General features: G+C 45.2%; 3 protein-coding genes and 1 long non-coding RNA gene across 7 annotated transcripts in view; 2 read left to right on the top strand and 2 right to left on the bottom strand.

Moving 5' to 3' along the window:
• The window catches only part of TRIM14 (tripartite motif containing 14), a 34077-nt gene extending 27497 nt beyond the window's left edge, over positions 1-6580 (top strand). For 2 of the 4 annotated variants that reach the window (XM_059657448.1, XM_059657449.1), the window contains exon 7: positions 4472-4564. The gene's annotated coding sequence lies outside the window, so the exon portion shown is untranslated. Of the gene's footprint in view, positions 1-4471; positions 4879-6165 lie in introns of those variants that run through there. The other 2 variants (XM_059657447.1, XM_059657446.1) reach the window with 2 other exon arrangements.
• NANS (N-acetylneuraminate synthase) lies at positions 209-18197 on the bottom strand. Its single transcript, XM_059657456.1, has 6 exons — positions 17966-18197; positions 14591-14806; positions 6893-6992; positions 5969-6123; positions 2711-2977; positions 209-649 (listed from the first exon to the last, which is right to left on the bottom strand). Exons 1-6 carry the CDS (start codon positions 18095-18097, stop codon positions 440-442), a joined length of 1080 nt encoding a protein of 359 aa, XP_059513439.1. The 5' UTR covers positions 18098-18197; the 3' UTR covers positions 209-439.
• The window catches only part of LOC132212184 (uncharacterized), a 23659-nt gene continuing 2721 nt past the window's right edge, over positions 6988-27925 (top strand). Inside the window, exons 1-2 of the long non-coding RNA XR_009447677.1 lie at positions 6988-8322; positions 8489-10555. This is a non-coding gene — a long non-coding RNA (uncharacterized LOC132212184). The remainder of the gene's footprint in view (positions 8323-8488; positions 10556-27925) is intronic.
• ANP32B (acidic nuclear phosphoprotein 32 family member B) overlaps positions 25318-27925 on the bottom strand; it is a 26893-nt gene continuing 24285 nt past the window's right edge. Inside the window, exons 6-7 of the mRNA XM_059657457.1 lie at positions 26953-27022; positions 25318-25772 (exon numbers count right to left, since the gene is read on the bottom strand). Of these exons, the coding sequence (XP_059513440.1) occupies positions 25705-25772; positions 26953-27022 (138 nt within the window). The 3' untranslated portion in view covers positions 25318-25704. The remainder of the gene's footprint in view (positions 25773-26952; positions 27023-27925) is intronic.

The raw sequence follows: 27925 nt of genomic DNA, 5'->3' as shown, positions 1-27925 counted from the left end.
CCCTTCTGGGCCAGCCAACCTGAAGCAGAAATGGTTGTATTTGCTTTCTGTATTCCTTCAACGGCTTGACACAGGGCCTGGCCCAAAAGTGCCTGCTGTCAGGGACAGGAGTGGATGAGAATCATGTCTTTGGAGACCACTCCTGTCCCACCTCACCCAACATAACCAACAGTATTAACAAGGCAATTCAGAATTCAGAGAATGGCGCTTTATTTTATTTTTAAATATATCTTATTGATTTTTTACAGAGAGGAAGGGAGAGGGATAGAGTCAGAAACATCGATGAGAGAGAAACATCGATCAGCTGCCTCCTGCACACTCCCCACGGGGGATGTGCCCGCAAGCAAGGTACATGCCCTTGACCGGAATCGAACCTGGGACCCTTGAGTCCGCAGGCCGACGCTCTATCCACTGAGCCAAACCAGTTAGGGCTGGCACTTTAAGACTTGATTTTTTTGCCATGGTTTTCTACAGATTCTTCCATGATGGTGTCGTCTTCTTCAATAGTGACCAGGACCTTCTTGCCCACCAGGCTAAAGATGTCTTCAGGAGGGTAGCCTTTAGGCTCACCCACCTTCACAGTCAGCATGTCTAGTGTTAGAATGGTGCCTTCTGGAATTTTCACTTTGGCCACCACAGACTTGCCCAGCTGTGGATAAAAGTAACACTCAGTGCTAGTCTCACAAAAGTAACTAGTGCACATTGCTTTATACTCAAGAAGCCTGATCAGTCTTCACAAGGTGTCTTGAGAATAGGGACTGTTCTCACCCTCACCCGTGGTGCCTAGAGTAGTATGTCACACATGGCAGGGACTTGGCCAGTGTGGGTGAACTCAGATTCAGAGGAAGGGCCTTCACAATAAAATGCAAAGAAAAAGGCTTGGATATGTCACCAAACAGAGCCTTCTCCCATTGCCTCATGGAACCCTTACAGTTTCTCTGTAGAATGGGAAATAATGGTGCCTCCATCTTATCGACTACAATAAGGATTAGTGATAATATACGTAATCTACCTGAAACATAGAATGCTCCTCCTGATAAAGTCAATATCTCATTTTAAACTTGGGAAAACTGAGGCACAAAGAGAATGGGTAACTTGGTTAAGGTTGCAAGGAGCTGGGAAGAGAACCTAGGATTCCTTATTCCTGGCCCACTGCTCTCAAGGGACATGAACCTTACGGGCCACATTGCTCAGTGAAATAGGAATATGGAGGTCTCACAAGATGATGAGTATGACTGCTACTCCTAGGATGGGGCAGACAGAACGGGCAGGCGAGCAGGATGAAGGATACCTGAAGCTCCACGACCAGCATTTCTAAGTTTTGCCCACAACGCGTTTATATTCCTCTATATCCTTCATGTAAGAGCCAAGGAATCAATTCTGGAATTTAGTACTAGGACAAATGTCTATCAACGAGCAATATCAGATTATGCATCCTGTTATGTTTCACTGTTTGCTCAGGGAGCCAGGAGACTTAGAACCAAATTATGCACTTAGTTCTCATTCTGGTTTCGGGTACAATTCTCTCCCCCTTTCCTCTATCAGGTTTTTTGTTTGTCTTGTTACTATTTTGTTTTTACTATTATAATTTCCTATTATCTATGCATCTTTAATTTGAGGGAAGTGAGTAGGGTCCCCCCAGAATAAAAGATGACAACACTCCCCATGCAGCCTGGTGGTTGATCTTGCCTTCACCTAGACAGCCTGCAGTAGATTAGGAGTGTCTGTACTCCTGCCGGCCCTGGGTCGCCTGGCTCTATGACTCGGACGCCAAGACGGGCCTAAGTCACCCCTTCCAAGAAGCCCAGATTGTGAGTGTGCCAGGCAGTGTTCTTTGGCCTCACCATCCCCTCTGTCTGAAGGTCAATGCTACACAGCTCAAACTGTTCCTGAGAGAATATTTGCATCATCCCCCCACTAACCCCCTTGACAACCAGCCACCCCCATTCTCCCAGTGCCTCCTGATTAGGGATGCCTTAACATATATCACAGGCCCTTCTCCCACTGCCTCATAGAACCCCTCTACCTGAATGTTTTTCAAGGCTTGCCTACTCCAAGGGACCCTAGACTTAACCTGTCTGAGTGCCTCATGAGGCCCTGGATACCATCACCTCCCCTTACATCTCCTGGAGTCTAGAGCCTGGGGTCACATACTTCAGAGACTTAGGTGAGAAATTATAACATGATCGTAGGCAGCCAGAGAAACTACTAAAGCTCCCTTAAGGCAGCGGTTCTCAACCTATGGGTTGCGACCCCTTTGGGGGTCAAATGACCCTTTCACAGGGGTCGCCTAAGACCATCAGAAAACACATATATAATTACATATTGTTTTTGTGATTAATCACTATGCTTTATGTTCAATTTGTAACAATGAAAATACATCCTGCATATCAGATATTTACATGACGATTCATAACAGTAGCAACATTACAGTTATGAAGTAGCAAGGAAAATAATTTTATGGTTGGTGGTCACCACCACATGAGGAGCCAGCCGTATTAAAGGGTCGCGGCATTAGGAAGGTTGAGAACCACTGCCTTAAGTAGTATGTTTCTCCCCCTGCTCATATAAGGCCAGAAGGTTGGAGTGATATTCCTTTATCTTCCCATTGGCCTGGGCTCAGGCAGGATAGGTACTGACTCTCCCTAGCAGGTAAACCCATTTCGGCCCTCTCGAACAGGGGAGCCCAGCAGGGTGGGGCAGAACCCACCTTCTCGTTGCAAGCCATTTCACAGGGTAGCAGCTGCTTGGTTGGGGAGCCCATGGCCCTTTCCACAAGGCGCACAGACCGCACCAGCTCGGCCAGCTCTCCAGGCTCCAGCGAGGCCGAGTGGTCACTACCCTTCCAGGTCTTGTCCAAAGTTATATGACGCTCCAAAACCTTGGCCCCCAGAGCCACAGCAGCCACAGAGATTGCTATTCCTGTTTCATGCCCAGAATACCCTATGGGAATGTCAGGGAAGAGCTTCTGATATTCCTTTAAATAGGAAAAGAAAAAAAATCGGTTAAATATTGTGGTATTTCATGCATATATTCCCAGGTCAGGCAGATCTGGGTTAGAGTTCCAGTTTAGCAGCTTGCCATTTGTACAATATGGGCAAGACAATCAGGCTCTCCAGGCCTCTCCTCACCGGGGGCAATAGCTGTCGAGGACTGCCATGACGCATGAAAAACACTCAACACACGTAGATGCTCAAAAAATAATGGCTACTGTTATCGAAAAGGCATTTTAAGAATGTTTCTCACTGCACAAACCACCAGGAATAACAGCTATAACCAGATGCCTAAACTCTCATTCCAAAGGCATCTGTCACATTTAATTAGCCTGAACTGCTGAAAGCAAGTGTGCTATATGCACATATATCATCATCAATAATGTATATAGCCCAATCTCAAAACAATCCTTTGGTAGAAATGCTAAATAATTAATTAATCTGTTATCTATAATTCACTGAATGCAACAAAAGACATTCTAAGTCGAGTGAGTCTTGTCAGTGAGGGCTACCAGAAAGCTTAAGTACAGTAGAAAGATCCAGATGGGGTTTAATAAAAGATTAGGACAGCTGAGCGGCAAAAGCCTTGAAAACCAGGCTTTAAAGGGTGCGTGATGGACAAGGGAGTGCAGGTGGCTAGGTTGGGGAATTCAAACTGCTGTAATATGGTGGGCTGGGCCGGAGATGGGAGGGCTGGCAATTTATCACTCACTGTGCCCTGGTATCAAGAGAGCAGACAGACATGACTGCACCTCGGATGGGTCTGGAGGGGAAGGGGGAACCATGCTACGCAGAGAAGGAAAATATCTGGAGTCACATATAATAAATTGTTGATTGGCAATCTTGTTTGCATGGGATTAAGAGAACATTCACTTTCTATGTTCTATAACTCAAAGCTGTTTGGGTTTTTAAAAAGCATGTTTAGATTTTTAAAATCAGAGCATTAAGAGATGGCTAGAAATAGAGAAAAGACTATCAACTAGGAGGGACAGAAAGTTTAGGTAAAAAGATAGTGTCAGTTTTCAAATAACATTTTTTAAAAAAACGTATTTTTTATTCATTTCAGAGAGGAAGGGAGAGGGAGAGAGAGACAGAAACATCAATTATGAGAAAGAAACATTGATCAGCTGCCTCCTGCATGCCCCCCCACTGGGTATCAAGCCTGCACCTTGGGCATGTGTCCTGACTGGGAATGGATCCATGACCTCCTGGTTCATAGGTCAATGCTCAACCCCTGAACCATGCCAGCCGGGCTATAAAGGTGAATTTTTTAAAGTGAGAGATGAATACTGCAGCAACATGTACAAAAGTTTAGACTGTCATGAAAATAAAACAATGTCGAATACTGTACTGAAAGGAAAATGTAAAAGGAAAACTGGTCAATTGCAATATCATGATTATGTGTGTACATATATTTAGAATTACACTAATTTAATGTTTTCAGATGGTAATTACATATATGTACACTTCTAATTAAGTTCCAGGTACCGACAAAAGTTGGCCCAAGACAGTAAGAGACAAAGGATTCTAGTCTCAGCTTTGCCACCAAGCTGCTGTGAGATCTCCAATAAGTAAGTGTTTTTCCCTTTGGGACTAGACTTCACCATCTTTAGTTGAGTTGGGGTGGACAAAATCCTGGGAGAGAAAAGTTCCCTCAAGGCTGTCAATGTAAACAGTCTGAGCCTCAGGGATACACTGAATTACAGGTAGAAATGTATCAGAGCTAGCAAAATACACAGAGCAGGAAAAGCTAGAAGTTTCAAGAAGGTGGCCTACAACTCAATATGAAGAAGATAAAAAGATATTTCTAGCCCTAGCTGGTTTGGCTCACTGGATAGAGCGTTGGCCTGGGGACTGAAGGGTCCCAGGTTCGATTCCAGACAAGGGCATGTACCTTGGTTGCAGGCACATCCCCAGTAGGGGATGTGTAGGAGGCAGCTGATCGATGTTTCTCTCTCATCGATGTTTCTAACTCTCTATTCCTCTCCCTTCCTCTCTGTAAAAAATCAATAAAATATGTTTTTTAAAAAATGAAAAAGAAAAAAAAAAGATATTTCTACACCGATGTTCCTAACAGCATTATTCACAATATCCAAAAGGTAGAAACATCCAAAATGTATATTGATGGATAGATAAATGTGCTATATACATACAATGGAATATTATTCAGTCTTAAAAAGGAATGAAATGCTGACACATTCTACAACATGGATGAACCTTGAAGTCATTATGCTAAATGAAAGAAGACTAAAGGTCAAATACTACGTGAGTCCACTTATAGGAAGTACCTTAAGAAGTCAAATTCATAGAAACAGAAGGAAGAATGGTGGCTGCCAGGGGAAGGGGAAATGGGCAGTTAGTGTTTGATGGGATTGGTTTCAGTCTGGGAAGATGAAGAAGTTCTGGAGATGGATGGTGGTGATGGTAGCACAACACTGGAAACGTACTTAATACCTTGGAACTGTAGACCTAAAAATGGTTAAAATGGTAAACCTTTTATTTTACCACACACACAAGATAACTCACTAATAAGCCAGCAATTCACAGGAGAGGGACCTCTAATGGTCAATGCACATGGGTAAAATAAATGTATATAGACAATTACGAGGACTTATATTTAATAATGGGTGAAATTAAAATTGGTTTTAAGAAAATTTAATTTAGAATCACGCTCTATAGAATGTACCTGCTTCCTTAGCTGCCTGATCGGTTCTAATTTGATTCTATAACAGCAAGATTGTCAAAGGGGGCTCAAGTTATGAAGCATATCAATATTGGTTAGAATTTTGTGTGTATAAAAGGCTACATCAATGGGGGGAAAGGGGAACATATGTAATACTTTCCACAATAAATACTTAAAAAAAAAAAGAATGTATAAGAGAGAGAAAAAAGGCTACATCTTCCCTGCAGTAAATGTCCTAAGAAAAGCCATTTTCAAGTGGCCCAATGAGACAATGGCCCTTCCTCCTGCTCACCGAGATGATGCGCAAGTTGACATCCTCAGGGAGGAGTGGGTATGCACTGGTGCACTGCAGGAAGCAGAAGTTGGGGTTGAGGGGCTTCACAATCTGATAGACTTGCTTCATGGTGTCCATCGACTGCATCCCGCTGGAGATCACCATTGGGCGGCCTGAGTGACCAAACACAAACACCATCGGCACTTTCTTTTTAGTGGTTCTGATTCTCCCTCAAGCAAATCCCAACTGCTGGTCACCTGATCAACCGAACTTCACAAACATCTCTCAAATACTCTGCCAGCCACTGTGGAGGAACAGAGGTGAGCTTGGTGGGATCCTGCCCTCGACTATGGGAAATGCGGACTCCCCTCACCCCCCGACATTATAGTTTAGAAAAGTGAACTGAATTAAGGAGTCAGATTTCACACACCTCAAAGAAAGATGAGCATCTCATTGGATTAAGAGGTTGTACTGTGTGGTAGATAAGCACAGACTCCAGACTCAAGAACCCAGGGCTGCCACTCACTAGCTATGTGATCTCAGATGCCTCGTCTATGACATAAGTATAAAGTCCCAGAGGAGCTGTGAGAATCAAATGAGATCACTCATATGGTAAACCCTGCCTTACAAACTAATGTGCATATGTTAGATATTATAATATACCTCAAGAATATTTCTCAGAGCTTTCTTTAAGAAGTTTTATGGCATCAAATCTCCAATTTTGTATAATTTCTTATAAATTAAAAATAATTTTAATTAAGTCCTTATAACAACTGTGTCATCCTTAATTTCTTCTCTTCCAAGTCAGCATATGAAAAAATGGAAGTATGTGCAGACTGAAAAGAGTTTTCTAAAGTCTGATTGACTCTCTTAGCTGCCACTCAAGGAGTAAAAACGTGGTGCGGACTCCCTCATACTTTATGACAGAGATTAAACACTCACCTTTTTTGGCTGTCTTTTCCAGATAAGGAAAATTGTTAGTGTCCCCAGATCCAACTTTGAAAAATGGAACATTCAATTCATGCAGAAATTCAACTGCCATCTACAAAAATCAAAGAAGGCGCTCTTTTCATGGTTGTTCAAAAATCACTGCCCTCAAGACAGGGGAGGAGCCACACAGAACATAAAACCCCTCCTTTTACCAGCAAGAGGGACTCTCTCAACAACTTGAAAACAGGCAAAGATCTGTTATCAGTCATTTCATTCAACTTCAAGCATTCTTTCATTCAAAGTCACCCATCCATTTGTCCAACAAACACTGCATGCTGGCCTGGCTGACTACGGAATCCGGAAAAGAATTGGACCCCTGGCCAGATCTTCTTCCCCAGGGGCACAGAACCCGGTGAACACATTCATGTGTCATGACCTCATCTTGACCCAGAAAACCAGGCAGTGAGAAAATGAATGTCCCTCAAAGGTCTTACCCTTTATGAAGGACCAAAAAGCATGGAAAAGAGGTCACTTCAATCTTTGCCAAAAGTGGAAAAAATGGAGCATTTGATGGCCCAGCTCTGACACAGTGAGCTGGCAGGGCCTATCAAACCCAAGCCCTTTCAGACCTCATACCATGCCACCCAGGGAAAACCTCAGTTGCTTTTTTTTTTTTGGACACAATATCACTGCCTCAAATCCCCTGTCCAGGGCCCTTCACCATTCTTATCTGGGGTTCATCAATAAGACTCAGGAGATTGGCAAGTGTAACAAATGCTTGATGAAGGAGTCAGAAGACCACAAGTTTTAAGAGTAAAATTTGTTTGCTGTCAAATCTACAAAGACCTCCAAACCTACCTTAAAAAAAAAATCCTTACCCTAGGATATGTTTATTGATTTTAGAGAGGGGAAGGAGGAGAGAGGGAGGGAGGGAGAAAAACATCAATTTGAGAAAAATATGGATTGGTTGCTCCCATATGCTTCCTGACCAGGGATCGAACCTGCAACCTTTTGGTGTACAGGACAACACTCCAACCAACTGAGTCATGTAGCCAGGGCCAAAACTACCTTTTATTATATACTATTTAGAAACTGAAGTTGAAAATCAGAAATGGGGAGGATCCATGTCTTGGAATGTTTCCAAATATCTAAGCTCTATCTGTCCTCAAATACTGCCTGAGTTTCAGAAGTAAGTTTGAAAGACTTGATGAGCTAGGTCAGTGCTTCTCATGCTCTAACTTGGGTACATGAATCTCCCAGGGATCTTATTAAAATGAAATGCAAAATCTGACTGTCAGTCTAGGGTGAGGTCTGACAGTCTGCATTTCTAATAAGTTCCTGGGTAATGCCAAGGTTGGCACTCCATGACTCATACTCTGGGTAGCAAGGAGCTAGGTCACCATGCCTGAAAAACCAAAGGGCACAGGGGTGGGTGAGGAACAGTATGAAAAGGACATTCTCAATGGACATAAGACACTGGGGGGTAGGGGAGGCCAGGGGATTGTCAAGGGCGGGGGGGGGGGGGGGGGAAGGGACACATATGTAATACCCTTTGTAACATTTTAAGCAATAAATAAATAAATAAATAAATAAATTGAATAGAGAGAGAGAAAAAAAGGACATTCTGCCAGCAGACTCTTTCATCAACTCACTGATGGCCAAGCTTCTGTCCACCTTCCCAGTGGGTCATTGATGAGCTACCACGATCACAGGCTGCACTCGGAGAATAACTTTCCTCATATGTAAGTCCTCTGATAATGTACTGGTTGTAGCTTTTGGAGGGCCACACGAGTGGCTGACCAGCCAATGAACCGTTCAAAGACAGTTTGCAACCCACTATGTCTAAGAGACACTGTCCAGTGTGGCCAAGTGCCACTCACCTCCAAGTGTGCTCAGCCACCTTTGCTGCAGTTCTTGCTGCCTCCGCCCATCGACTTTATTTCTTCCTTGTCTCTTTCCCTTCCACATTTTTCTGGCTCACTCTCTCCTCTTTATGTATCTCACTGTTAACTAGCTCTAGAATGGAACTGAAAGATTCTTTAATATGTTTAGTGAGTGATGTCAGATTTTTCCATGCCTTTCACTCTAGCAGATGAAAAGAGTGATTTCTATTTTCAGAGGGAAAGCCTATGCTACATTTTCTTCTATCTAATGTTCAACTTGTGAGAAAGTGGGCCATGATAAAAAAGTCCCCAAGGTCAGAAACAGATGGATGAGGTCACTTGGGAGAGGTGCAGAGCAAACACGGGAAAGGAGGGGCCAAATGCAGGGGGAAAAAATTTGCTAAAGCTTACCTGTGGAGGTTGTAAAATTTACAGTTTTATAGTGAGGGAAAAAATGGGCAAATTCTTAGGTGTGCCTCATTTTGTAGGCCTCCTGGGAACCATCCCCACCTAGTGGCCATTTAGAAAACTGCCATTGAGGATTGATCTCTGCAAAGGGTGCCCACTTCAATCATTGGGATAATGCGAGCCTTTCATCCTGCGCCCCAGCCTCCTCAGGCTTCATCAGTGCCAGAGGCCCCTTCTCTCTGTGGACTCCTTGGCTTCTCCCAGCCCTGCCCATCTGGCTGCCCATCCCCTTCCCATGTAGGGGTGCAATGCAACCAGCAGCCTCACAACTTTTCCTCCCTCCCACTCCACAGCAAAACTGGCCAGTGTGACCCACCCTGGGCATCCAAATGGTTAAGTTCACAGAAAAGGGTCCCACCAGCAAATGAGTTTGGGTGAAATGCTGCACTGGCAGAGCTCCTCTTAAGTGGGAGGAGAGATGTACTGATTTTAAATTAATTAATGAGAGTTGACAACGTGTACCCGAAGCCCCTTTTCCATATGGCATCCTATGAGAAACTTTGGGACCCGTTGACCTAAGAGGTAACAGAAGAGAGGAGCTGGGATGTTTCTAAAGCCCCCACCACTCCCCTCAGTTTTGGGATCCTGTAGTAAAGATAAAAGAAGCCCATGCTGATGAGTTGAAGAGCTGCCCAGGGTGAGGAATGATGAAGGGGGAAGCACTCAGCCAAGTGGCCTGGCAGAGTGCACCTGATCCTGACAGGAGGCACCCTCCTGGCAGGGATGGCCAAGGAAAGGGAGGGAGAGGAAAGGGCACTGAGAGGCAGGGGCAGCTCTGCAGGATGGGTCACTTGTGTGTGAGGGGCCACCTTTATGGTCATGGCTGCCATTAGCTATCTGAATCAAACTCTCCATTTAGATCAAAGGCACTCTGCTCATTTCAGGAGAGCTGCATGTGCCCCTGTGCAGTTCTGACCAGGTGCCCCGGTAGTTTACTTGGCCTTAATAAAATCCGGCCACACCTTACCCTTCCCTCAGCACATAAAGAATGCCCTAGGGCAGCACACAAGTGGAGAAAACAGGCCCTCAGCGAGTGCCTCCTGTCCATAAGGAAGTTAGGGGGGATAAACACCCGGAGCCACATGCTAGGTAAACACGAAAAAAGGGACCAACCCACGCCAACGGTCGGGTAGACAGGACATGTTGGTTCAGCAACAGGACCTGGCCGGCAACGCAAACTGACTCTTATAAAGGCTCTTAAGAATGCATTTCTCCTCACTGCTGTGCCCAGGTCAGTCAGGAGACCAGTTGGGAGCAAATGGCATTCCAGGACAGAGGAGCCTCCCTGCGAAGATGGTGTGAAGCAGAGAAACTCCAAAGAGTTGTAAGTAACAGAACAGCTGTCACTCAGTGGATTCAGATCTTGCACCCACAGGTTTTCCTCACTGATACTCACCCCAGTCCTGTGGGGTGGGCATTTTTATTATCCCACTAGAGGCCCTGTGCCATGCACTGGTCCCTAGCGGCTGCCAGCTGTCGGCCGGGTACTCCCTCCCATCCCCTGGCCGGCCCCACCCCCCTGGTCGAACTCCCGGACAACTCCCGGTTGAGGGGACAATTTGCATAATACACTTCTATTATATAGGATTTTTACAGATGGGGCACCTTTGGCTCAAAGCAGTTACATGATGAGCCTGAGCCCACATAGTGAGTGTCAGTACCAGGACCTGGACTCAGTGTGGCTGCAGAGCATGTGTTCTACACACCAAACAGAAGCTTCCTGGGAAACCAAAAGGCTGCAGGCTGAGAGGTAGCCCCCAACTAACACCCAGGCTCCTCTGCATCTCCCAACTGCCCCTGCTTCTCACCCTGAAGCCACCTGGGAGCAAACAACCAAAAGACGTGACGTTTCCTAAGCAGCTCACAGATGCAAGAAGGTGCCCTCTCTCCAGTACACGTCCAGGTGCTCAGGTGCCTGGAAACGGACTGAGCAGGCACGTCCTCCTTCCAGGTGTGTCACCTTAGCGAGGCCTTCTCTGGTCCTATAATGACTCAGGATGTCAGAGCTGGGAGAGTCCTTGGATAGCAGTTGTTCACACACAAGAGGGAGGAAGACCCAGAGAGGGAAAGGACTGATATTATCTTAGAGCAGAGCAGGGCAGGAGCCTGGATGTCCTGACCCTCAGCCCAGGTTGTTTTCCTCAACTGTAGCTAGTATTTGCTGAGCACCTTACAAGATGGGTTCCGTACTAACTCTACAGTTGAAGAAACTGAAGCTAAAGAGGTTAAATAACCTCCACATGACACACCAGGAATGACAGGCAGAACCATATTCAAGCTCAAAATCTGATCCGAGTCCATGCACTTACACAATGGGCCACACAGCCGAGGTGTGCACCGGGCAGCATGGGGCCCCAAATGTTTTTGTGTTTATACTCTTAAATATTACTAAGGACTCTAGAGAGCTTTTGTTTATGTAGGTTCTATCTATTCGTATTTACTGGATTAAAATGAAAACTGAAGAATTTAGTTCTTTACATTTTGAACTTTTTGAGAGAATAGCTTCACGTGCAGCTGTGAGAAATAAGGCAGAGAGAGCGTATGTACACTTCCCTTAGTGCAATCTCACAACCAGGAGAGTGACTCTGACCGGGTCCACTGGTCTTGTTCAGATCTCACCATTTTTTACATGTTCTCATCTGAGTGCACATGTATTTCATTCTGTGCAATTTCACATACACACTCATGTGACCACCACCAGTCACGACAGAGAGTTATTCCATCACTACAAGGTTCCCTGTTGTTACCACTTTATAGACACATTCACCTCCCTTTATTCCCCTCCCTAACCCCTGACAACCATTAACCTCATCTCCATCTCATAGTTCTGTTATTTCAAGAATATTATATAACAGGACCATATAATATGCAACTTTCTGAGATTGGCCCTTTTACTCAGCATATCTTTGAGGTCCATCCAAGCGGTCGCATGTATCAATAGTTCATTCATTTTGATTGCTGAGTAGTATTCTGTGATATGAATGTACTAGTTTGTGCAACAGTTCATCTGCTGAAGAATGTCTGGGTTGTTCTAGTTTGGGGCGACTACAAATAAACTTGTTGTGGACACCCAGTCACAGGTTTTGTAGGAACATATTGTAGCATGTATCAGTACTTCATTTCTTTTGGGATGAATTGCCAAATGACAACTGGTGGGTCATATGATAAACATACATTTGGTTTTATAAGAAACTACAAGTACATTCTTAAGTGGGTGAATTACATGGTATATGAATTACAGCTCACTAAAGTTTTTTAAAAAAAGAAACTTCCATATTATTTTCTAGAGCATGCTACATTCCCACCAGCAGTGTATGAGTGATCCATTTTCTCTGCATCCTTGCTACAATTTGGTGTCATTGCCACTTTTTATAAAATACTAGAGGCCCAGTGCATGACATTCATGCACTGGGGGAAGCGGGAGGGTTCCTCTCAGCCCGGCCTGCGCCCTCTCACAATCCAGGACCCCTCGGGGGATGTTCATCTGCTGGCTTAGGCGGGCATCCCCTGAGGGGTCCTTAGTGCTGCTGCGGAGGCGGGAGAGGTTCCTGCCACTGCTATTGTTGCTACACTCGCCAGCCATGAGACCAGCTTCTGGCTAAGCGGTACTCCCCCTGTGGGAGTGCACTGACCACCAGGGGGCAGCTCCTGCGCTGAGCATCTGCATCCTGGTGGTCAGTGCGCATCATAGAGACCCATCGTTCTGCCATTTGGCCAATTTGCATATTAGGGTTTTATTATATAGGATACCTCTTTATTGATTTCAGAGAGAGGAAGGGAGAGGGAAAGAGAGATAGAAACATCAATGATGAGAGAGAATCATTGATCAGCTGCTTCCTGCACCCCCATAACTTGGGCATGTGCCCTTACCAGGAATCAAACTGTGACCTGTTTCATGGGTTGACAGTCAACCACTGAGCCACACCAGCTGGGTACCATTTTTTATTTGAGCCATACTAATAATTTTGTAGTGATATCACAATGTGTTTTAAAACTGAGTAATGTTTGCCGGGGTGAATTGTATGGTATGTCAATAAAGCTGTTATTTAAAAAATAAAGAACACACAGCACACATTTCATTAGCCACTGCCAGAGGAATGATGTCATCCCACATCACATAGCCTCTGGAAAATGCCACTATACACTGTGAGAGAATGCAGTGAAAAAGGCAAATAACATTTGAGTATCATGAAAATAGTTTTGACCTTATGGACCTTCTTAAAGGTTAAATACTCAAAAAAAAAATTACACTGCTATTAAAAACTTTAAGCATAATATGTAGGGAGTTAGCTCTGGCTGGGGTGGCTCAGTTGGTTGGGCGTTGTCCTGTGCACCAAAAGGTTGCTGGTTCAATTCCTGGTCAGGGCACATGCCTGGGTTTCAGGCTCAATTCCCTGATATGGGGCGTGCAGGAGGCAGCCGATCAATATTTTGCTCATCGATGTTTCTATCTCTCTCCTCCTGTCCCTTCCTCTCTCTCTAAAAATCAGTATTTTGTGTGTGTGTGTGTGTGTGTGTGTGTATACACATACACACACATACACACATATATATAGATGTGGAGAGTTACATATGTCAATTATATCTCAATAACGCTTCAAATAAAAAGAAGATATGGATAAAAACTTTTGGTATAATGTTAACTGGGAAAAGATGCACAGAATTAAATATTCACAAATATAACCACCAGGCAATAAAATTTGCATATAAAAAGACTTTGGGAGGAAATATATAAAAAGAGCTGCCAAATAGGGATTATGGGTCAGTTTTTCCCTCTTTTTCCTGTCTTCTAAACTTTCTGTGATGTTATATTAGTTTTTACAATTAAAATTTATTTACATTCAGAAAGATAGATGTAGAAATCTTGAGGCAGGTTACAGAGCAGATCAAAACTGAGACCTGGCACCAGCTAGACTCTTCCAGGATGTGAGCGTGGCCATCTTGGATGCCACGCCCTTCTGGATGATGCCAGTGCCACGCCACCCAAATTAGCCAAGGCCACTCAGCAAGGAATGGACTGCTTCCAGAACTGGTTTCCTGGCGCCTAGTTCAGATGACTTTTCCATTGGGGAAAACTGGCCTAGTGGGGGCTCTCACAGCTTGAAGAACACGGTACTAGTGTGGCTGCCCCCTGCTCCCAGACAACTTGTTTTGAAAACTATGGTACTCTTCCACAAACTTTCACTGGACCTCTCCTCCCTCTGGCCTCCCGTTTAGTTGGGCATTATTCTGGTTAATGCTATGGAGAGCTCTAGGTCCAGAAAGCATAAAAGAGCCGGCTCAAGCCAAAAGCCACCAGGCCGCCTGCTGTCCCCTGGGTCTGCTAAAGTAGCAAATGACAGAGTAGCAGAGGGCTCACCTCATCCATGCCAGAGGCAGTGAAGAAGATGCCAACCTCCTCAGCATATCTCTGCAGCTCCTTGTACTGAGCGTGGCTGAATTCCAGGTGGCGCTTGTGCTCCCCGTACGTCTTCCCCCAGGAGTGCTTCGAAGTATATGGCCTCTCCAAGGCTTTCCGATTAAACTTGTACTCCAGCTCACTCTTCTGAAACTTGGCACAGTCAGCCCCACACTCCTGCAACATACATCGGGATTCCTTTCAATGACCTGTCATAGATTCTCAGAAATGCTGGGGCACCTGTATGACATCATTATCTTTAAAAACAATGTCAAATGACAGAGGCAGTTAAGAACCCCCAAAGAAGCCTGGCTGGTGTGGCTCAGTGCTGACCCATGAACCAGGAGGTCACAGTTCGATTCCCAGTCAGGGCACATGCCCAGGTTGCAGGCTTGATCCCCAGTAGAGGGCATGCAAGAGGTAGCCAATAGATGATTTTCTCTCATCATTGGTGTTTATATCTCTCTCCCTTTCCCCTCATCTCTCTGAAATCAGTAAAAACATATTTAAAAAAAAAAGACCCCCCCCCCCCCCCAGGAGAGGAACAGGAGAAGCAAAAAGTCTCAAAGGAAAAGGTTGGGGATGGGACTTCTCCCTATTTTCCCCCCTTAAAATGCAAAAACAGGGGGTAGGGGGGAGATTAGGGGCTTTGTTTTGTGTTGTAATATTTAAAGTAATTAATCAAACAGTTAAGGAAGATTTTAAGTTGTGCAACTCAGCAGAAGACAGTAAAATGAGCACTGGACCAGAATTTAGGAGAAAAAAAATCAGAACCTGACCCTAACTCTTGGAAAAGTCCTGTCTCTGGACTCAGTTTCTTTCTATCAGTAACTGCTTTGGGCTAGCTCTAGGGCCTGTAACTTTTCTGAGGAGCCCCTTATGGGGGTGGGAAACAAGGGCACCACTCTGCTTTTAGCCCTTTTGCACTTGTACAGAAAAGCATGACAAGAGATTCTGAGGCAAGAAGCAAACAAAATGTAGACATGCCCCAGCCTAACTGAACAGAAGCTGTAATATGGAAGCTGGATTGTCTGGCTATAAAAGCTATAATTCTATTGCCAGTCAGCATCCAACCTTCAAAACTGTCTTTAAAAACCACTCAACAGAAATATTAAGGAAACGCTCTAAAGAGTCAGCTTACTGACATTTCTGTAGACACAGAGGTATTCATTGCTGCTGAAACCCTTGGCTCCAGAAATGCCTGTGCTAAGAGTGCTGCTCCCACTCCTGGAAAAAAATCACAAGACAGCAGAGTCAGGACACGACACTGGGAAGAAGTTCAAAGAACATTAGACGGAAAGTGAGGTAGGGCCACACAGTTCCCTTTGTCTAGATGAGGATCCCAAGGCCCAGAGTGACCTGCCCAGAGTGGCACAGTGAGTCTCTGGCACAGCTGGTCAGATCACTTTCCTGAGGCTGCAGACCCTGTGTGTTGGTTCAGGGCTGCAACCTGGATCTCTGCTACTCAGGCCACCAGCAGGCTAATGAGGAGGTCTTCACACAGTGCCGCTGAGGCTCCCTTTGCTTCTCACATCTATCTCAAGAAGTGGACTTTCCCTCAAGAAGTTAAAAGGTAGGGGGGTGAGGGCATGTGCTGAGGGGTGGGAGTGACCGGGGAGAGGTCAATGGGGGAAAAGGAGACTTATACAATACTTTAAACAAGAAAGAATTTAAATTAAAAAAAAAAAGTTAAAAGGCTTATTTCCATCTGAGCAAACCTTCCCTTTATAGGGAGATGATAAAAGCAAAGTAGCAGAGCCTGACCAGTGTTTCCCAGTGGTTAGAGTGTTGGTCTGTGAACCGAAGGGTCTTGGGTTTTGATTCCTGGTCAAGGGCACATACCTGGGTTGCAGGTTCAATCCCCAGCCCAGATGGGGCATGTACGAGAGGCAATCAATCAATGTGTCTCTCACATCAATGCTTTTCTCATTCTCTCTCTCTCTCTCTCTCCCTTTTCCTCCCGATCCCTCCCTTCCTCTCTCTCTGAAAAGCAATGGAAAAAATATCCTGGGGCGAGGATTAACAAAAACAACAATAACAAAAAGGTGAAGTAGCAGAATCTGTATTCCACATGACAGCAATGGTACCATAACAGGTTCCTCTTTTCTCAGCTTCTTTCCTAAAAATGAGTGATTTCCTTATTCGTTTAATGCTATGATAAACTCCCTGTTCAGAAAACACAGTCACTGTGTGTTTTACTGTAAGGCTGATGGTTTCTTTGTTCAAGGTTTACTGCTTCTCTACTGGCAGAAAACAAGCAGCAGGACACTAGGATGAACCAAGGTGGGGTGCTCCATTTGCATCAAAATTTTAAAGTTAAAACAAACTCAACCTTTAACATTGCAAACACACTTGTATGAGCAAGCTGCTAAATTATTAACATTACGATGATGTTTGAGGAATAAGGAAAATGATTCTTTCTCTTACCTTAACTTCCCTGGTAACTTAAAATGTTTAACTTTCCAGTTCTGCACCAATATTAGAGATACATCAGTTGATTGTGTGTCAATGCCTGAACATACATCAGACATGACTATTCCCTAAAGGACTTAGGACATGACCAGACTACCTGGCACCCATCATCCAGACCACCTGACATCCCATTGCTAATGGGCCAACTAAAACTGCAGGACTGATTATTGTCAAGGATGTGACTTTATTATAAAAACTTGTAACCTTCCTTTCTTCTTCAGAGCACTTCTGGGTTTTTGGCTAATTGTGTTTACAAACTCTAAGACTCTTGACTAAATCTTCGTCATTTATTTCTAGCCAAAGTCGTCTGACTCTTTTTTAGTAAGTTGGACAAAGCATTCCATCTACCCAAAGTCAGTGGGGAGCCACTGAAGGTGTCAGTCAGCAGGGGTACGACCTGATCAAATCTGTGCTTTAGAAAGACCACGCCGCCACCAGGAGGGGCGAGAGAAATCGCGTTAGGAGGATCAGGGTGGAGCAGGGATGAAGAGGATTAGAAAGATTAAAAAACGGCCTATGAACCAGGAGCTTAGGGTTCGAATCCCAGTCAGGGCACATGCCCGGGTTGCGGGTTCGATCCCCAGTCTGGGACGTACGAGGCAGCCGATCAATGATTCTCATCATTGATGTTTCTCTCTCTCTCCCTCTCCCTAACTCTCTTAAGTCAATAAAGATATATTTTTTAGAAAGATTCAAAAATGGATCTCGCAACCAGGACCCCAGGGGCGATGCAGGCAAGAGGCAGAGGAAGGTGGACCCGGCTCCCTGCGACCCCTCTCCTTCCCAGAGCCCCTCCCAGGCCGGCTCCCCCCGCCCCCCGCCCGCCCCTCCTGGCACCCCGCTCGTCTGGCGCGCTCCCCTCACCTTGGCCACGCGGATCATGCGCTTGGCCACGTCCAGGTCGCCCTGGTGGTTCTGGCCGATCTCGGCAATGATGAAGCACGGGTGCTGCCCGCCCACCCAGCGCCCGGGACACAGCTCCAGCTCCAGCGGCATCGCTGCTGCTCGCGCTTCGCCGCCGCTCCACCGCTCGGTATCGGCCCGCAGCACCGGGACCCACACGTAGACCCCGCCACGTCAGCCCGCGCCCGCGGCGCAGCCAATCCCCGGGCTCCGCCAGCCAATCGGAGCAGGGGGCGGAGCTACCCGCTAGGGGCGGTGCCGCGGGGAACCGGAAGCCCGGGTCCCTACTTGCAGGCTGGGCGTTTGGATTCCGGCGGGGTAGCGCGGTCCCTGGCGGTCGCCGGGTCCCTGCGAGGAGAGGTGAGCAAACAGCGTCGGAAGGAGGCCGCCGGCAGCTGGCAGGGCGTAGTCGAGGTCCAGCTCCGAGGGCGTGGGGAGAGAGCGTGCCCTGTGGTGTCATGGAAAAGACGGATTCCGGATTTGGAATTACGTGCTGGTTGGAGCCCAGCCGCTGCGACTAACCAGCTCGTGCTTACAAATGTGTTCATCCTTCGTGAGACGATGTCTGGAAAACCTGGATCACAGTTCTTGCTTGGGCTTTCCTAAGACGTGAGAGGCAACAGGTTCAAAAAGTTCCGCTGACTTGTCCAAAGTCATTCAGAAAGCCAGAACGGAGCTGGGACCAGGGCCCTGGACTGCCTCTCGGCCGAGGTACCCAACTGTAAAAAATAACATTGGCTCTCAGCTTGACTTACCAGAACTGATGATCAATGATAACAGGAAGGAGAGGAGGGTGGAAGATGAGAAGGGCAGGTTTTGGACACATGGATATAAAGATGCAGGTGAAACTGCCCACCAGGCAGGAGGAAGGCAGGTCTGAAGTTCGGAGTAGAGGTCCTGGGGGAGAGAGAGATCCGTGGCCGTCCTGAGTGAGGAGGCCACGGGTGGATTAGGCTGACTGCTGAAGGAGCGTGTGCACAGGCGTGGGCGGTGTGGCGGGGTGAGCCCTGTGCGGCTGCCCTGGAAGGAATGGAGAACGGGACCAGAAGCAGGCGACACTGGGTCCTGGGGCGGGGGTGGGGGGGACGGACTCACAGAGTCAAAGGCCCAGAGTAGTCCAGAGAATGAGCAGCAAGAACTTGGGGACTTGGGAGGAAGGGGGCCACTGTTCACAGCATATCTGGTGGCTAGGGGGAGGGGAGGAGATAAAAGGGTGAAAATAAACCTTTTCTTGGGAGAGTCAGTTATTAAAAACAGATGAAAAACTGGCTCCTGGAGGAGAGGGGTCTCGGAGTTGAGGGGTTCTGAGGTGCATGTTTGGAGGCCATGAGGAAGCAGAGGAAAGAAGGAGATTGCAGCAGACTTCATTCATGTGTGACCTGTGCGTGTGCTTGGCTGTGACATGTGCTGCATGTCTTTCAAATCTAAATGGCCGTTCACACCTGGCTGAGGCTGATCAACACACCCTGGTTGCAGAGAAAATAAAATAACTCAGTCACTTTGGGCTAAAGAAGTCATTATGGTTTTGCTTAGTTTATAAATAAGTGGAAATTAATTTAAAGGGGGAAAAGGAGAGATTATGTTTTAAAGTAGTTATTCCACAAGAGCAAGTTAGGCTGATGTTATATGTGATTAAATGACAGCTTTCAGTATATTCAAGTAGTACTGCTGTACTTTACTATAATGAGGAAAGGATGCAATTTTCATTCCTCTCTTGTTCTTTTTAAAATTTCTGTTGCTTTCTGTTGCTTTTGCCGCTTGGATAATGAATCACTGGCTTGCCGTCATCCTAAGGATAAAGTTTAAAATCCTTAGGATGGTTTACCAAGCCCAACTTAACCTCTCTAGGTTTACCCCTCTCACCTCCAGGCTGTGGCACAGGCTGTTCCCAGAGCCTGCGCACGCCCCACTCCTCTACCTCTGCCATACGGAGCCAGGCTTGGCCATCGTCTGCAGGTCCTTCAGCCTCCAAGTCACTTCCTCTGATCTCTCCAACAACCTTTTCTAGGCTGCCATAGAACCTTCCTCTTCACCCAGTTATTACCCTTTATGGTAACTGCCATAGTTCCCTCTAGGCTGTGAGCTCCTTTGAGTCAGGAACCATCTGGAGCACCTACTCAGCACTAAACCCAGAGCAAAGCCCTAGCAACACCATGAACAAGACAGACCGGGCCTCTGCCTTTTTTTTTTTTTTTTTTTTAAATATATTTTATTGATTTTTTACAGAGAGGAAGGGAGAGGGATAGAGAGCTAGAAACATTGAGGAGAGAGAATCATCAATCAGCTGCCTCCTGCATACCTCCTACTGGGGATGTGCCTGCAACCAAGGTACATGCCCTTGACCAGAATCGAACCCGGGACTCTTCAGTCCCCAGGCCGATGCTCTATCCAGTGAGCCAAACCGGCTAGGGCAAGGCCTCTGCCTTTTATGTTGCTTAGAGCCTTGTGTTATGACTGTCCTACTGGCCAGGAGCTCCTTGAGAGCAGGTCTGGACTGTTTCCTATTGTATCCTGCATACCAACCACAGGATTCCTGAACTTAGTTGGTACCAATGAACATTTTCTGAATGAGCGAGTACAGAAAAGAAAAGGTGACAATGAAGAGTGAGGCATAACTGACTTCATGTTTCCCCAGGCACATTCAGCCTCTTAGGGGAACATAACTGTTCCCTAAAGTCAGCTTTCTGGAAAATTTCTGAGGAAGCGAGGTATTGATCCACCCAAGCTCCCCAACCTGAGTGGTAGATGTCAGTATTTGTAGAGTCCTGTTTGCTCAACCCCTAAGCATCTCACAGTTCCAACTCAGAAAGCTGTGTTCTCTCTGTCCTAAACCTCTGGAAACAGGCTGTTAGTCTAGACCACTTGTCGGCAAATTGCGGCTCATGAACCACATGCAGTTCTTTGGCTCCTTGAGTGTGGCTCTTCCACAAAATACCGACTTCTGCGCATGGGCCGCGAAGTTTCAATTGCACTGTACATGCGCGCCTGCAGGTGGTATTTTGTGGAAGAGCCACACTCAAGAGTCCAAAGAGCCGCATGTGGCTCAAGAGCCGCGGTTTGCTGACCACTGGCTCTAGACTGAGGAGGAAGAAACAGGTTCACCAGTTTCCTCAGCAGTCTGCAGCCAGGAGCCAGAGGGCATAAGGAGGCACACTGGGCAAAGAGCGAAACTTGGGACTCAGGCAGAGCTGGGTGGGAATCCAGGCCAGGCCCACCATTTACAGGACTTTGAGTCAGGCACTTCACCTCTAAACCCCTCAGTTCCCACATTTCTAAAATGGGGATTATAGTGTATTATTCACAAAGGTGGGGGGTCGGGTAGTTTGAGGATTAAAAAAGAATACTCTTAAATGGCCATCTGCTCCCTTCCTGACTTGAAGCGGAAGTGCCCCTCATGGCTGATACACATCCTGCTCCTGCTACAGCGAGACTAATGCTACTACCAGACTGACCAGTGTGACCAGTAAAACCAATATTCTAGGATTCCTACTGCAGTTTTTGGAAAACACCTCATTCCCTGTCAGTCCCGGGGTGCAGCCCTCGTTCAGCTTTTTCCTGATAACTGTCACCATCTCCTCTCTGGTTTCCTGCGACAGGTCAACCGTTCTACTGTATTGAGCCCAAAGCACAGCTGACGTTTTCCACCAGCCCAAACCCTTACCTATTCCTTGGGGAGGTGCTGGGGTAACTGGGAGTGACAGCCCAAATAACTACCAGCATCCCTGATGCTGGTTAGGACTTGGAGTGTCCCCCATTCAGATTTATACAACTGGATCAGAGCTGCAGCTCACTTAGCTTGGGCCCTGTGTTTTCAGTTGAGGAAATGAAGGCTCACAGAAGGAAAAGTGACTCAGAAAGGTCACATCCAGCTAGTAGCCAGGCTGGGGCTCAAACAGGGCTTTGGATTCTGTTTGAAGTCTCCTTCACAACTCCACTCTTGCTTTCTCGGGGCTGGGGTGGGAAGGTGCACACACACACACACACACACACACACACCAAACCCCTCCTGGCCTGGGGCCAAGCCCCTTGATCAGAGTCACCCTTAGGGTCATTTTCTTTTCCCTGTGCCCTCCCCAGCACTGCGGGGACAAGTTATAAAGTACATGCTCAGAGATTATGAAGCTGACCTAATTGGCTCTGGGGAGAACTTCTACACTTGCTGTAATCTTGGTGGTTTTCCTACAGAGCAACTGTTTGGCTGGCCGGAGCCTAAGTGGGCTGGTAACTTGACTCCCTTTTCAAACTGTCAACACAGTGGTATCAACAGCCTTATTAAAATTGATGTCAGCACAACTTGACAGGGCTGGAGAAGAGGGAAGGTCATAGCCTAAGGGTAGAACCTCTGTGGTTCTGCCTCGCCTTTCTCTGGTTGTAGGGTAGTGTACCCCAAACAGAAATGCCAGAAATAACAAAGGAGTGACTCTGCTGTGCTATGCCCACGTGTAAGGTAGGAATCCTGGTGATGGGGGCAGGGGACTAGCCTCTTCTCATTCCATGAGAAATGCCAGTCACTCCTCGGGTCCTGGATTCCTGTGGGAGTGAATTCAAGGTAAGAGCACAAAGTTGAAAACAGGGCCACATCGTTTCCCACCTAGGTCCTTTCACTACTTCACCAGGTGAGCCAGCTGTTGTCCCTCTCCAGTGCCTCAGCTTCTCCATCCCTACAATGAGCAATGGTTCCAAGGCTTTTGTTATTACAGAACAGGTAAGGGCTGGTGGAAAATGTCACAGGGACAGAGCAGTTGCTCTAGCTGGGGGCAGGGTTGTGTGTGAAAGAGATGCCTCTACTGACCACAAAGGACCAAGTCAGGACTAGCCCATCACAGCTCCCAACCTGCTCAGATATTTTATGGCTCAAATATTTGCTGCAAAAGCTGGAGGCCAACCCGCTCAATGAAGGTCTCCTTCCGATGGGAGGCAACTCCAGAAATACGGTCTGTTCTGTGAACTCATTACCAAAAAGTTTGCTGCTTCTTAAGAATTTAAAATTTGACTTTCGTCAAGAATAGCTGAGCCTCAAGGACCTCCCAGAGGTCAGAATGCCACAGGCTTCTGGGAAACCTAAATTTAAAAGAAAAACATGGTAGAAATGAAAATGTGGCTTGATAATTCCCTAGACACACTTGCTGGCCATATGTAGTAGGCCAAGTTGACGTTTTACAAAGTGAATACGTAAGAGTCCAGCTGGTGTGGCTCAGTGGTTGAGACATGACCTTTGAACCAGGAAGTCACAGTTCAATTCCTCATTGGGGCACATGCCCTGCTTGTGGGCTCTATTCCCAGTAGGGAGCAAGCAGGAGGCAGCAAATTGATTCTCTCTCATCATTGATGTCTCTCTCCCTCTCTGAAATAAAATCATTTAAAACAAAACAAAGTGAATGCATAAAAAGGTTGGCCTTCTCTAGGATAAGGTCCCAAATTACTACTCCAGCCTCACCTGCCATTCCTTTTCATTCTCATTCTCCAAATTTGCATGTACTCAGTAACCCCTACTTCTGCTCATCATGCTCCTCCCTCTTTCCTCCATTCCTATTTCTAAATTCTATACATATTTGCATGTACAGCTCAAGCAGTTTCCTTCCTGCAATCCTACCTGGAAGCCATCTTTCCAGCCTGAGCTAACACTTACTGGACTCTTGTTCTGACCCAGTAAATATCCCCATGTTTCCTCTTCTCTGCTCTGAGCACCTAAGGGCTGGCTTGTCTCTAACCCAACACCCCTCCTTGCCCAACCCTGGCATATCCTTGGTTCTTGGTAGATACTGGAAAGTTTTGTGAACTTGAAAAAGCAAGGAAAATAACCACCCAAAGTTACATTTTCTATGTGACATCATCTGCAAAACCTAAGGACACTTAGGCTACAGAAGAAAATGCTTTATAATGAATTGAAGGTTTGCCAAATAGCAGATAAGGCCTGTGGTTGAGTAAAATAAAGTAGTATTTGCTAAACCAGAAATCAACCCAATTTTCTTGAATTTCCTTTGCAAAATGCAAACTCTAAAAACTAGTGACTTCAAATTTTAAAATAGGTATTTTGGGGGTTCCAGTGATACTATGTAACCTTTTCTAGACATAAATTCCAATCTTTTTTTTTCCTGTTTTTTTTTTAAAAATATATTTTATTGGTATTTTTACAGAGAGGAAGGGAGAGAGATAGAGAGTTAGAAACATTGATGAAAGAGAAACATCGATCAGCTGCCTCCTGCACATCTCCTACTGGGGATGTGCCGCCCGCAACCCAGGTACATGCCCCTGACCGGAATCGAACCTGGCACCTTTCAGTCCGCAGGCTGGCGCTCCATCCACTGAGCCAAACCGGTTTCGGCCATAAATTCCAATCTTTAACACTACTTTTACACACATAAAATCCCCACTCATTCTAGTCGCTTATAGCTAAAACAATCCTCAAATATTCCACTTAAAAAATATTGGCAGTGCAGTCACACATGAAGTGGTTGAGCCACTGAATAGACTGCAGAATATCTTACCTCTCCCCCAAATCCCTATAAGATCTGTAAGAATAGAGAACATTTCCATCGTCTGGAAAAGCTGAACTGACCTTAGGCAGTGCCTACACTCCTGCCCTTCCACAAGGCTTTTCACGTCATTCCTCCTTAGCATGCCTGTCTTGGTAACACACCCTCTGTTCACCTGTCAGTCAAACCCTACATTTCAGCCTTGGTGTAAAGCCCATGTTTTCTTCAGACCTTCCTGTCAGTGAGGGCCACAGACCATCAGTGTGGCAGGACTTCAGAAGCCACTAGGTCACACCCCTCCGATTTGTAGACTGGGAGGTGATCCAGGGATCAACACAGGTCGCCCAGGAAATCAGCAGCAGCGTCAGAACTAGAATTCAGATCTCCCGGGACTCAGGGCAAGGTCTTCTCCTTTATACTATCCTCTCTTCCTTAATTCAACTATTATGTGCACCTAACATTATTTTGACTTGCTTTCAGGGCCTCCAGAGCACTGCATTTCAAATATTATTTTTGAAATCCCCTTCATTTACTCTCAGTCAGCAAAAATGAGGATTGGACTTAAATGCAAAAAGATCCTACACACTTGTACATTTCCCTTCAATGAACATGAATACAAAAATGCCAAAGAAACCAGTTCTTTAGTGTGTTTTAAACATGAACTTACAGTTAAAGTCTAATTTAAAAATGTAAGCATACAACTAGGCTTTACCAAAGAGGAACGTGTTTATTTCACTGAAATTCTTAAAAATATTTTTTGGCAGTTGTCACATAAAATGTCCTAATGTAAAAAAAAAATGTCATTAAAAAGAACAGAAAGGCATGAAAAAACAGACCCAAAATGTTAAGATTTTATTTACAAAGCTTCTTTGTTGTACAGAAAGTAAAAATGCTGTTACAATCTTGGTGTAACTGGTAGCCACAGCTGGTTGCCTCACCAATCACAGCTATCCACGCTACAGCAAGAGTCTTACATGAAAACCTAACAACGCTTACAATTCTGTTGGGGTGCAGTCCCCAAGCTTGGTGGTGAATTTCCAAAAGGGACTAAATGGAGGAAGGCGGAATGTCACAGGAACTATTCTTTGGCTCTTTGGGTGGGTGGGTGTCCTGGGGTTTGTATCACAGCTACCTTTTTTTTTTTTAAACAGCTACCAAATCCATATGATGAGCAGTCCAACCAATACTGAACAGTTCTTTTTTTTTTGCAGATTATTTGGGTTCTTAATCATCTTCTCCTTCATCATCTGTTTCTCTCTTCCTCTTTTCACCTTTCCCGCTTTCTTCCTCCTCTGTACAATAACAAAAATTCACTTTGAGACAATTGGAAAGGCATTTTGCCTAAGTTATTGCTAACGAAGGTAAAAACAATGAATTCTCTGATGGTTGAGATGATAAAAAAAAAGATGCCAGCTTAATCTGATAGGCAGGTTGTTAATTAAGAGCTATTAATTTTAAAAAGCATAGTGACCACAGAACCAAGAAGGCAAAATGCACAGCAGCATCTCAAATCACAACAAAGTTAAGCCAGTTTTCTCAATTTTAAGTTGCAGTCTCCCAAATGTTTCTTACACTTGTTGGTCCAATGAGAGATTTGCTTATCAGGGACTTTGGAGTTAGTTAGCCTGTTTCCTTGTTTATAAAATGGGGACAATGATACTAACTTGGAGGGTTACTCTGAAGATTAACGGAGATAACAGAGTATTTAGCCTTGAACATGGCAAGATTCAAATTGCAGCGAGTTGATATTAACTAAAAAGAGATTTCTAGATGCCTCAGGTTTTTGAGACAGAGACCTATATATCATTGTTTTTTCAACTAGTAAAAATTCATGGCTATTAAATGAAATTAACTAAATCTGTGTTCTATAAAGCTCCTGGACGGCAGAAACCAGGTCCTAAGGATTGCTCTTCTATCACTGTAAATTTAGTCCAGTGCGTGGCACAGAGAACAGATGCTGGAAAAAAAATTGAACCAATGGAAAGCACAGCAAACCACCTGGTATTCTGAGAATCTGTGCTTTCAATGAGTAATTAACAAATGGATATTTCACTAGTTTGGGTTAAGGTGGAAAGGAATTAACACTAATAAAATTGGAAAGGTGATATGTATACATTCTACAAAAATTATAACACAATTACTAAGACTTTTTTAAATGAAAGAATTCAAAACACAGAAATCTTATGCCTGGCAATAATCTGAATGATGGGTTCTAAAAACATAGTTCAAGTGTGGGGACTGAAAACTGGGCCTCCTTCCCTCAGAGAGACAGTCTTAATAGCTTGCTACATAGAGCAGGTGAACTACACCAGTGTAGACACACGGACAGGGCTACACAAGGGCCTGTGAAGACCACCAGGGCAAAGGGCAATTTTTTTCTTCTCAGTGGTTGTGATAAATTCTAAGTTAATGGGACAGCTGCCCCAAACCCCGATTTTTAGCTGAGGACCAAAATGCATGCTTCACACCCACCTTCATCCTCATCCTCATCCTCATCGTCTTCATCTTCATCAACTTCTCCATCATGTCCAAATTCTTCTTCCTAAAGAATAGTATGGCAATTATCATTATTAGATTAATTCTGTCAAGTTGAGAAGTACAAAAAGTATAAATTTCCCAATAAATGTAACAATCCACCAAGGAGAAAACTTTTACATTTTTATCTACTTTGATGTACTGAGATACGTGGGTTTCTCTTAATAAGCTTAATTTAAATTTTTCTTTAAAAATTGCCCAGCTGATGTGGCTCAGTGGTTGAGCATCGATCCATGTACCAAGAGGTCACTGGTTTGATTTCTGACCAGGGCATATGCCCAGGTTGCAGGATCGAACCCCAGTAGGCAGAAGGGTGATGTTTCTTATCTCTCTATCCTTCTCCCTTCCCCTCTCTCTAAAAATCAATAAAAACATACTTAAAAAAAAGTTGCTCGCCCTGGCTGGTTTGGCTCAGTGGATAGAGCCTCGGCCTGAGGACTGAAGGGCCCCAGGTTCGATTCCAGTCAAGGGCATGTACCTCGGTTGCAGGCACATCCCCAGTAGGGGGCGTGCAGGAGGCAGCTGATTGATGTTTCTCTCTCATCAGTGTTTCTAACTCTCTATCCCTCTCCCTTCCTCTCTGTAAAAAATCATTAAAATATATACTTAAAAAAAAAAAAGTTGCTTTTCAGAAGTAAGCATTTCATTTACCAGACATGCTTAATTAGTATACAAGTTTAAATGAATAATTCAAGAAATGATTTTTAAATCTTGAATTTCAAAGCAGGTTTGGACAAAGATTTCTACATTACCATCGTTATAAAATGTTCCCTTCAGGAACTTAATTTCATTAAATACCTTATGCGGTTATACAAATGCTCAGCCTTACTTCTGTACAAAAAAAGAACATGTTTTTGGTGACATCTAACTTTCCTGGCCTGTTGTTTTCACAAACCTCCTTCAGGGTCAA

This window comes from Myotis daubentonii, chromosome 11 (genome assembly GCF_963259705.1).
Source record: "Myotis daubentonii chromosome 11, mMyoDau2.1, whole genome shotgun sequence".
NCBI lineage: Eukaryota > Metazoa > Chordata > Mammalia > Chiroptera > Vespertilionidae > Myotis > Myotis daubentonii.
This window is presented reverse-complemented; position numbering and strand designations above follow the sequence as displayed.

Excerpts from the sequence above, each read along its gene's own strand:
- NANS (XM_059657456.1), bottom strand. The coding sequence starts at position 18,097 with ATGCCGCTGGAGCTGGAGCTGTGTCCCGGGCGCTGGGTGGGCGGGCAG. Across the intron at positions 6,993-14,590 it reads CTGCCTCTGGCATGGATGAG|ATGGCAGTTGAATTTCTGCA; the intron begins GTGAGCCCTCTG and ends TGATTTTTGTAG. Across the intron at positions 2,978-5,968 it reads TCAACTTGCGCATCATCTCG|GAATATCAGAAGCTCTTCCC; the intron begins GTGAGCAGGAGG and ends TCCTATTTAAAG.